This window comes from Bufo gargarizans, chromosome 11 (genome assembly GCF_014858855.1).
Source record: "Bufo gargarizans isolate SCDJY-AF-19 chromosome 11, ASM1485885v1, whole genome shotgun sequence".
NCBI lineage: Eukaryota > Metazoa > Chordata > Amphibia > Anura > Bufonidae > Bufo > Bufo gargarizans.
This window is the reverse complement of record NC_058090.1, coordinates 90708357-90719627: the sequence shown is the minus strand read 5'-3', so window position 1 is coordinate 90719627 and position 11271 is coordinate 90708357. Positions and strand designations below refer to the sequence as shown.

Below are 11271 nucleotides of genomic sequence, written 5' to 3'. Positions count from 1 at the left end.
ATTCGTGTTGGCAGTTTAATTAGAAAATTATTTGTCATGGCTCAGTAATTGCTCTGGGACAATTAGAGAGTCAGTAAAATGATATATAAGAACACATCCCAAACAGGTGGCTTTATCTTCATGTTATTGCATTGGAGACCACGCCACTGGATTGCTGGATGTCAAGAGGCCTAATCCACAGGTAAAGTAAGAAAGGGAGAACTCGTGTTAGAGAAATATAAATAGCCTAGAGTCTAGAAGCTCTACTCTAAACTCCTTTCTTTATATTTAGAACCTCCATATAGGAGTTTTTATGACAAAATGTCTTAACCTCACAAATATCAAGAGTCCACAATGTCTAATAGATAACAAGATATGACAAAGTACAATGCTTTTCATACTGTTCCTAGAGTTGAACACAGATCATATGATTTGTCAGGGTCTCCTTTGAATGTTATGGAACTTTTTAACCAGTCTTCTACCAGATTTATTCTTCTCAGTTTTTCCGATATTCCATACTTAAAGGTCACTGGTTTTATTACCTTCTTGATAATGTACCTCATATCATTGTTAGCAAACCTTCTACTGATAATTGTGGTGAGGATTAATCCAAAGCTCAAAACTCCTATGTATTTCTTTCTCATGAATCTCTCCGTCATTGACATTTGCTTGTCTACCACTGTAATCCCTAAAATCCTACAGAACACATTGGCCAAAGACCGAAGCGTCTCTCTACTAGAATGTGCTCTCCAGATGCACTTTCATTTGGCTTTTGGGTCTACAGAGTGTTTCATACTTGTAGTCATGGCCTATGACAGATTTGCTGCCATCTGTAGACCCCTTCACTACAACACTATCATGAGCCAGAAGATGTGCATCAATCTGGCTGCTGCGTCATGGATCTCAAGCTTTATCAACTCTTTTTTACAAGTATTCTATACCTTCCAGATGTCCTTCTGCTATACCCACCATGTCAACAATTTCTTTTGTGAGGTACCCGCATTTTTACAAATATCCTGCAGTGATACTTGGCTCCATGAGTTGTCAAGTTGTATTGCAGCAGGCATAATAGTTAGTCTATCCTTTCTCTTGATTCTGATTTCATATATTCATATTCTGTCCACCATCTTAAAGATAAGTTCTTCTCGTGGAAGGTACAAAGCTCTCTCCACATGTGCCTCCCACATCATTGTGGTGACATTCTACTATGGGACCATCATGAGTCTGTATTTACGTCCACGTTCAAGTTCCTCCCCTGACATAGACAAATCCATCTCCATCCTTTACTCAACCATGACACCCATGCTGAACCCCATCATCTACAGTGTCCGAAATAAAGATGTCAAAGATGTTATAAGAAAGATTCTAGTTAAAGAGGTTCTCCAATCAAATATAATGTCACAAAAATCATATGAACATGTAAGTTAAACTAATATGAGTTGATTACTGTAAAACCTCTTTGTCCCTTCTATACTCCAAGCTTAGTGCCATTTTTGGACTTGAACTTTAGACCTGACCACTGACATACAGGTGCAGTACTTATTATATCGACCATAGAGCATCTAGCATGGCTATTAAAAGTTATTAATGTGGACACAAAATAGATCAAAAGGGTCGGGACTGTCTAAAGTGTCCAACATTCCAAACCCCGACTCATCAATACTCCGCTTGCCTCGTGATAACCGGTGGTGCTCAGCCAAATATAATCTTCAAGTAATGAAAAAACACTCACCAAATCTTGTTGTAGCTTTATTGTTTCACATTAAAAACAGGACAGATGTGGGTACAACACAGTGAAAGGCAACAGCCGTTTCGTGCTTCCTACACTTCCTCGGGCCTTAACGTGATACCGCTGGCTTGCCCACATAATATACGCTCACGTCGGCATCATATCCATGACAACCATAGACAGCTCAATAAAACAATGTAAATAACATAAAAGGTTACACAAATACCGCTAGATCTATATTCCTATCATTGTCATGCCCTGCTCAGGTTATGTGCGGAGGTCTGCCAGGTTAGCAGCACGTGTGTAGTTTTTTGTTTGTTTTGGGTTTGGAGTTTAACTGTATCTGCCTTCCTTCAGGTGCACTGGGTGGGGTCGTTTGTGTTAGTTTAAATTACGCCCCTTCCCAGTGTCCTGTGCGGGTTATAGCTTCTATCTTGCTCTGAGGAAAGGAGGATTTGCTGTTTCTGCTCTGCTACAAGATAAGTTGGTTTTGGTTTCCTTTTTGTGTTCTGTCTAGGCTGTTAGAGAGACACCTGTCTCCTCCAGGATCTGAGGAAGCAGGCTGCCTCTTTCCCCCTTTCCACCATTTCAGGGACTTTAGGGAATCTTCAGCCTTAGGCACTGGGGCATGTTGATTCCCACCTTTTGGGTCTGAACGTGGGCACAGAAGTCCAGGGAGAGCTGGTAGGGAATTGTCAGGAGGTGACCTTTATCCCCAGCTTCTGGCCTAGATGCTTGTTTTGAGGTTTTCTGTGTGTTTATTGTATCTTGTATCCTACCCACCATGACGTTATAACCCGCTAATACCTAGACTGCCATTTCTCAGCTGCTTTGAGATGGAGTCATTTGATGCTTTAGTTGATTGCATGCAGGGATTATCCCTAGAGGTTGCTGATCTGTGTAATTCTGTTGCCCGGTGTCAGAATGCTCTGGCATCAGGTGCTATAGGAGGAATTCAAATTTATGGTGAGCCTAAAGTCGCTCTCCCTGATAGATTTTCAGGGGGTGGGGATGACTTTATCTGCTTTAGAGAATCATGCAAGCTGTATTTTCAGCTGTGGCCGTCTTCATCTGGTGATGAGAATCAGAGAGTAGGGATAATCATATCCCTGCTTAAAGGGGACGCGCAGTCCTGGGCCTTTTCTCTGCCGACTGGTTCTCTGGCCCTCCGGTCGGTGGATGAATTTTTTTAAGCCTTGGGATTAATTTATGATGACTCAGATTGGGTCTCGATGGCGGAATCTAAGTTGCGTAATTTATTACAAGGAGAACATACTGCAGAGGCATGCTGCGTTGAGTTTAGGAGATGGGCTACGGAGTCTGAGTGGAATGACCCCGCGCTACATCAGTTTTGTCAGGGGCTGTCTGAGAGATTGAAAGATGCCCTCACTTTTCATGAGTATCTGGATATGTTGAAGAATGCTATGTCTTTAGCAGTACGGTTAGATAGACACAGTAGAGAGAGGTGTAATGTTCCTTCCGCGCGAGGGATTCTTTCTGTGAGTGGTTTCGCCTCACCGGTTCCCCAGGGTAATATGACATATAATTCTGGGGTAGGGGAGGAACCCATGCAGCTGGGTCATGCCCTATACTTTTTGTGGTGCTTTGTTCTCATTTCCAAAAAATTCTGAGGTTGTATGGCGTAGCAATGCAACTCCCGCTCCTCTACTGTGTTCTCTATGCTGAGCTTGGGCTGTCAACTAATGTGTCGGCTGTATGTGATGTAAGAAGGTACCTGGAATCATCGTTAATGGAAGGTACAGTATGTGTCACCAAGGTTCCAGGCCTCGGTGTCAGCAGCAGCTATTGCTAATTGACACCATGAGATTTAGCATGGCTGGCATAGCTGATCCGGGATGGCTCTTACTGGGAGTAGTCAAAGTGCTGGATGGCTGACTACTCCCCATGTTCCAGGCCAGGTTTTGCCAGGCATAAAAAGCAGCCAGCACTGCCAGGTGTGGTGGATTTACCTCCCTCTGGCAGTAGAGCTCAGGAGTCTGTATGCTGTGAACCGAGGGCTGTGCTGGGATTTGAGGTTTGAGCCGGGCTGGAGGACTCAGGCCGCCTATGGACTTGAGGCTGAACTGCTAACAAGGTGTGAATTAACCCCAACGAGAAAAGGTGACTTTTATTGTTTATGGACTTTTCTTATGTGTGAACAAGCACCAAGCCACCTGTGTTTTGTGATACACCTTATCTGCATTATCTGTATACTTTATGGAAAGAGGGCGCTGATCTCAGTGACTCACCCTGTCACAAAATAAAATTTAAGGAGAAATGGGAGATATCGGCACTCCACTTGCAGAATCACTCTAAGAAACAATTTATTTATAGGCTGAGTACATAATAATACATTCATATAAAATATAAAAGTAAAAAAACTAAAAGATAAAAATAGCGAGAAAATTCACAACAACTGCAATAAAAAGGGGCCGCAATTGTTAATCAATAAATTTAGATAATAAATTTATATAATCGATAAATTTAGATAATCAATAAATTGAGATAGATACCAAAAAGTCCATCCAGTTCACTCGATAGTCAGGGTATATTTTGCACAGTAACAGTTCATATCTCAGGTATCTCTTTATTTATATAGCCACAAGCGGCATCTCTCACATCAAAATGTTGCCGCGACTTTATACTAATAGATGCCACCTGCTATATTTCATTTATGTTGCTTGATGTCCAGTAATTGTGCACATAGATTTTATCCCTTTAAATTAAAGCTGGGTGGACTATTCTAATTAATAGGAGGACATATTATGTGCACAATTATGGACATCAAGCAACCACTTTCAGATAAAAAGTCCTAACTGATGCCTCAACTTACTGTGTTCTCTAAATTTCTTCTGGTCAAATTGCAATGTTTCATGCACTCAAGCAATTATTAGGACTATGTTATGGTGAGCCACAATATGGAAACTGTGGTTCGGCAGGCCGAATGGATCTCCTGTTCAGTGGCAGTATCGGTCGTTGACTTAGAAGTAGAATGATGCTGGAAGCTCCTGTAGATTGGAGCAAATATGAAGAGTGCAGTGTTCAGCCTTAAATATTATCATATTCGTATCCTGATTGCTCTCAGAAGAAGATTTTTTTTTCAAATGATCCCTACACAATTACGGCGATAATGTTCCGCAGCTATACATTATTTTTTATTGGTTTATTCTTAAAAATAAGCATCAGTATTATTAGGCACACTTTACTTATTTCATAACTATATAGATAGAATGGATATGAAAGATATACGGCAACTCCATTAATAAATAAAAGTTTGCTCTCGTTGATCCAGAAGAAGCCTAAAAACTATTTCTTAAACTGTAGCCATGGAAAAAATAATCATAATATTATTATTTTTTGATTAATTAAAATATTACTTTTGGTTGAGATTTGTATCTTTCTATAATGTTTTAGGTGTGCAAGTTTTTATACTTTATTATTATTTTTTAAGTAGATTGTTAAATAATGGTATAAAAATGTGCAGACCAAAATATTTGCTATCTAGACTCACGCCTCATTCACATGTCAGTGATTCACGTATGTGTGTCCTCGTGTTCACACACATCAGTGATTTTCCATTGAACTTGGGTCTGTGGTTATTCATGCAAATTATTGTCTATGAGTCCATGAAAACCACAACACGGATACTACTTTTGTTTGGTCTGTGGTTTTCACGGATCATTGGTAGAGTGTGATCTGAAACCTAATTTTCAGTCTAGCAGTGTCTGTGAAAAAAATGGACACATGGACCAAACAGAGATCCTTCACAACGAGCAACCCCAAGCGTCCACGATGCCCCGAATGCAGTCCATGCAGCGATCCCTAAGATGACACCCGCAGACGACATCGAAACCTACCTGACGATGTACGAGAAAATGGCCACCAGGGAAAAGCTGCCCCGAGACCATCGGGCTGAGGTCGTCGCTCCTTTCCTGGCATAAGAGTCCCAGCGGGTGTATTTTGACTTGCCAGACGATCAAGCGGCTGACTACCCGAAGGTAAAGGGTGAGATTTTGACAAGACTGGTGGTAAATGTGTTGGTCCGGGCCCAGCAGGCAGGCACATCAGTGGGGGTTTAAGCCGGCTGAGCCCGCGAGACCCCAGTATTATGGCTTACTCCACCTTCTGCAAAAGTGGCTACAGCCTGATGTGCTGAGTCCAATGGCTATGCCAGATAGACTATCGGCTGACATATTCTGGAGGGCGCTGCCACCCTTTCTCTAGCACTGGATCAGCCAGCTATCTCCTGGAAATATTCTGAAAAAGGTGGACCTGGTGGAACGCTATGAGCCCACCAAGAATCTCAAGGGGAGTTATTTTGGGAGGAGGGCAGGCAAACTCCAGAACTCCCCACCCCAGGCCCACCGGTATGAGCCAATGAAACCCCCCCGGGAGGTTCCCCCTATGGGTCGGACCCAGTTAATCTGCTGGCGGTGTCAGGAACCTGGCCACACCAGGACTGAGTGTCCTCATCAGGTTGAGCCCATGGACACTAATTGTGGTTACCAACAATTGCTATATGCTAGGAAACTGTGTGCCATAGGTACCCCGGAGGCTCTAGACCACTTGTGTCAGGAGGCAGTGGGAGACACTCAAGCCGAGGTACTGCTGGACTCAGGGAGCTTGGTGAACCTGGTAAGGGCTACCCTGGTGCGGTCCGCTGAGTTTACTGGCCGGAAAGTTGGGGTGATGTGCATTCATAGGGACTTGAAAGACTACCCCACCTCGCTGGTGTCTCTAACCACGGTGGCCGGCAGGTGGACCCACAAAGTGGCAGTCGCCACAAATCTCTACTTTGAAATCATAATAGGGAGACACTTTCCAGGTTTCCCTGCCCTATGGCCGGTTGTGAGAGTTAAGGATACCCCTGAGACAGGAATAAGCCCAGGAGATTGGCCTTGTTCAGGGGATGGCCAGAACCCTGGGAACCTGAGGCCAAAGTCCAGCAGTAGGGGTGACCGCCACTTCAGTGGAAGAGGGGGAGACAACCCGCGTAGGGTAATGGTGGGATACGTGGAGGAGTTGCCACCGGGTCCTTGGTTGGCAGACCTCAATGTCTCAGGGATGAATTTCGGTACAGCCCAACGCCGAGACCCAACCCTATCCTGGGCCTGGGAGAATGTGGTAGTACTTGATGGTGTACCCCAACAACCTGGGGCTGAGTCGAAGTTTCCCCATTTTGTGGTCCACCAGAATATGCTATATCAGGTAAACCAGCTGCGGGATGAACCTGTTGAACAGTTGGTGGTGCCCGGGGCCTATCAAAAACTCGTGTTAGAGTTAGCCCACCAACATGTTCTCGGGAGTCATCTGGGACTGCAGGAGACACAGAACCGGATACTACAACAGTTTTACTGGCCCAGTGTCTTTAGAGAGGTGGATGACTTTTATAAGTCTTGCCCGACCTGCCAAACCACTATCCCCCAGCACCTATTCCGCATGTCCCTTAGTGCCCTTCCTGATTATCGAGGTACCATTTGATAGAATTGCTATGGATCTTGTCAGCCCAGTACTGAAGTCCGCTAGGGGGCACCAAAACATCTTGGTCAGCCTGGACTACACCACTCAGTACATGTCCAAGGTCATGCGGGAGCTCTGTAAGTTGCTGAATATCAAACAGATACAGACATCCGTCTATGACCCGCAAACTGACGGCCTAGTAGAAAGGTTTAATCAAATGTTAAAAACTATGTTAAAATGAGTATTAGCTAAGGATGGAAAGGACTTGGACATCCTTCTGCCCTATTTTATGTTTGCCCTACTAGGTTCTTGACCTTCGAACCACCATACGGCAGACATCCACGTGGTCTGTTGGACATAGCCAAAGAGCCGTGGGAGCAACAACCCACACCATATAAAAGTGTTGTTGAATACGTCACCCAGATGCAGGAACATATGGAAACCGTGTTGCTGCTGGTAAATGAACATATGGAGGCAGCTCAGCGAGCTCAAAGTCGGGTGTATAATCGGCAGGCTCAGGTCCCGATCTTTAACCCGGGAGATCGGGTTTTGGTTCTGGTACCGACGGTGGACAGTAAATTACTGGCTAGGTGGCAGGGACCCTACGAGGTACTCGAAAATTTGAAGAAGTAAACTACAAGGTACACCAGCCAGGGCGGCGGAACCCAGAGCAGGTGTACCATGTGAATTTGCTTAAACCGTGGAAGGATAGAGAGACCAGTACTGATGATAGTCAGCGGCCGGGTTTTCTAGGGGGAGAGGTTTCAGGCCCTAAGTCTGATGTAAGGGAAGTGGTTGCCACAGTAAAGATTGATGACAGCATCTCCTCTAAACAGACACAGGAGGCCAGGGAGTTTGTCAGCAGGAACATGGATGTGTTCTCAGACGTCCCTTGACGCACTTCCATAATCCAGCATAATCCACTTTGCCACTATAGCCGCGCCCTTGACAGAGCTCCTGAAGGGACGAAAATCAGTGATGGTTCACTGGGATGAGCGAGCAGAAGAGGCTTTTTCCACTTTGAAGTCAGCCCTGTGTGGGTCACCGGTTTTGGCGATGCCCGACTTCAATAGGGAGTTCGTGGTACAAACAGATGCCTCCGAAGTAGGCCACGGTGCTGTACTCTCTCAGGAAGTCAATGGGGAGGAGCATCCCGTTGTCTTTTTAAGCCGCAAGCTCACCCCAGCCGAAACCAGGTATAATATAGTGGAGAGAGAGTGCATGGCTATCAAGTGGGCACTTGAGTCTCTCTGCTACTATTCGTTGGGGAGAAAGTTCCGCCTGGTGACCGACCACTCCCCTCTCAAGTGGATGAGCCAGGCCAAAGAGAGAAATGCCAAAGTCACCAGGTGGTTCCTGTTCTTACAGAACTTTAAGTTCTCTGTGAAACACAGGGCAGGCCGGTTGCAGGGAAACGCGTATGCCCTTTCCCGGGTATACTTTATGGTAGGTGTTCACCCCCTCAGGGTTGAACAAAGGGGAGGGGCAAGTAAAAAGGTACCTGGAATCATCATGGATGGAAGGTACGTGTCACCGAGGTTCCTGCCTCAGTGAAGTAAGAGCCGGAAATTTATGTGTCAGCAGCAGCTATTGCTAATTGACACCATGAAATTTAGCATGGCTGTCATAGCTGATCCGGGATGACACCTACAGGGAGTAGTCAAAGTGCTGGGTGGCTGACTACTCCCCATGTTCCAGGCTAGGTTTTACCAGGCATAAAAAGCAGCCAGCACTGCCAGGCGTGGTGGATTTACCTCCCTCTGGCAGTGGAGCTCAGGAGTCTGTATGCTGTGAACTGAAGGCTGAGCTGGGATTTGAGGTTTGAGCCGGGCTGGAGGACTCAGGCCCCTCTAAAGGCGAACAGGCCGCCTATGGACTTGATGAGGCTGAACTGCTAAGAGGGTTTGAATTAACACCCAGAAGAAAAGGTGACTTTTATTGTTTATGGACTTTCCTTGTGTGTGAACAAACACCAAGCCACCTGCGTTTTGTGATACACCTTATCTGCATTTTGTTATACATTAATGTGTGTCAAGAACTGTGTACTTTGCCTATATACTGCATCCGCTAGTCCTAACTACCAGAGCAAATCCCCACAGTGACCATATTCCGCATGCAACCACTGCAGTCAATCATTAGCCTCAGTGATGTATAGTACAACACAAGCCTGCTAAAGTCAGTAATTGGCTGCAATAGTCATTTGAGGCATACTGTCTAGTTACGGCTACAGGCAAAACATTACGTCAAAGATGCAGCTCAGCAGAGAGGATGGAGTGGTGGCGCTGGATCGGGAAAGTGAGGGTTTTTATTTATTTATTTATTTTAACCGCTTTGCACCAGAGAAACAAAAAATTACTTGGACAACCCCTTTAGGGTTCTCACTGACGTGTTTTATGAAGTACTTAAATGAAACATCTTCATGTAGATGTATTTTGTCTTGCCCCTAACCTATCTCTTCTCTTATTGTAAATCAGTAGATGAAATATAAAGCAACTTTTGATGTTGACTCTGTTTCCTTTAGGTTCCCGCTGACATGTTTCATGGAATACGTGAAAAGAACATCTTCATATAGATTTATCTTGATAGGTCTGACTGCTAACCCATCCCTCCAACCATTATATTTTCTAATATTTTTGACAGTGTTTATGGTCACTGTGACAGGGAACTTTTTGATCATCATAGTGGTAAGAACTGAATCCCGACTTCAGACCCCCATGTACTTTTTCCTCAGTAACCTCTCACTCATTGACCTCTGCTTTTCCACGACTATTGTGCCTAAACTTCTGGTGAGTACTTTGGCTGAAGACAAGAGTATTTCCTTCTGGGGATGTGCCTTTCAGATGTATTTTATCCTAGCTTTGGGAGGAACCGAGTGTATTCTTTTGGCAATCATGGCCTATGATAGATATGTGGCCATCTGTCGCCCCTTACACTACAACATCATCATGAACTTAAAGCTTTGTCTTCTCTCTGTTGGAACCTGGTGTTTTAACTTTGTGAACTCAATTTACTATGCGTACAGCACTTTACGGCTGCCCTACTGTAGGTCTACGTGTGTAAATCACTACTTCTGTGAGATGCCTCCTCTCTTCCGACTGTCTTGTAAAGACACCTTAACTAATGAAATAGCAGTCTGTCTCAGGTGGAATTGTAGGTGTCTGCTCTTTTATATTGACACTTCTGTCCTATGTTCAAATCATTTTGACAATCTCGAGGATCCGCTCAAGCACTGGAAGGCGCAAAGCCTTCTCTACTTACGTTTCCCAACTTTCTGTTGTTTCTTTATACTACGGGTCCGTTGTTTTCATGTATTTAAGCCCTCGGGGGAGCTACTCTGTAGATCGAAACAGATCTGTGGCCATTTTATACTGTGGTTTAACCCCATTATATATATAGCATAAGAAACAAAGAAGGTAAAAAAAAGTGTGAGGAAAATATTTGATAACAGAAATTCTCAGTCTACAGTTGTCAATTTCCTTCACTGAATTCAGGAAATATTTTTTTATGATAAAAGGGTAGAGAGTACATATATAAAAATATCCTGTATAATTGAGCATTATGAATACACAAAGAAATGAATTAGCCACAAATCTGTCCTTTAAAATATGTCTGAGTGAAAATGGTTTGTGCCGATTGATATGTTCTCTAAACAGCACACCATGTGGTAATGTGTGGCAGTGCAAGTCTCTGCAGCGGTTGATATGGTAGACCACAAACTCCTTCTCGCCATGCACCACTCAATTGGCCTTAAGGACACTGCTCTCTTCTGGTTTTCTTCCTACCTGGCCTTTCCTTTAGTGTATCATTTGCTGGCTCTTCTTCTTCTCCTCTTGATGTTGCCGTTCCTCTGGGATCAGTACTAGGTCCTCTACTCTTCTCTCTCTATACAGCCCCTATCACACAAACTATCAGTAGATTTGGCTTTCAGTACTCTATGCTGACGACACTCAACTATACACTTCATCCCCTGACATTACCCCTGCTTTACTCTAAAACACCTGTACAGTAATTGTCTGGCAGCTTTCTCTAACATCATGTCCTCTTTGTATCTAAAACTAAATTTCTCAAAAACTGAACTTCTTGTCTTGATATTTAAATTTCGG

General features: G+C 44.1%; 1 protein-coding gene and 1 pseudogene across 1 annotated transcript; both read left to right on the top strand.

The window, feature by feature from the left end:
- Positions 1-435: 435 nt before the first annotated feature.
- LOC122921410 (olfactory receptor 10A2-like) lies at positions 436-9740 on the top strand. The gene is made up of 2 exons (XM_044271387.1): positions 436-1398; positions 9690-9740. The coding sequence occupies exons 1-2, from the start codon at positions 436-438 to the stop codon at positions 9738-9740; spliced, it is 1014 nt and encodes a 337-aa protein (XP_044127322.1).
- A 142-nt stretch (positions 9741-9882) lies between these two features.
- LOC122921409 lies at positions 9883-10564 on the top strand (annotated as a pseudogene).
- Positions 10565-11271: the final 707 nt, after the last annotated feature.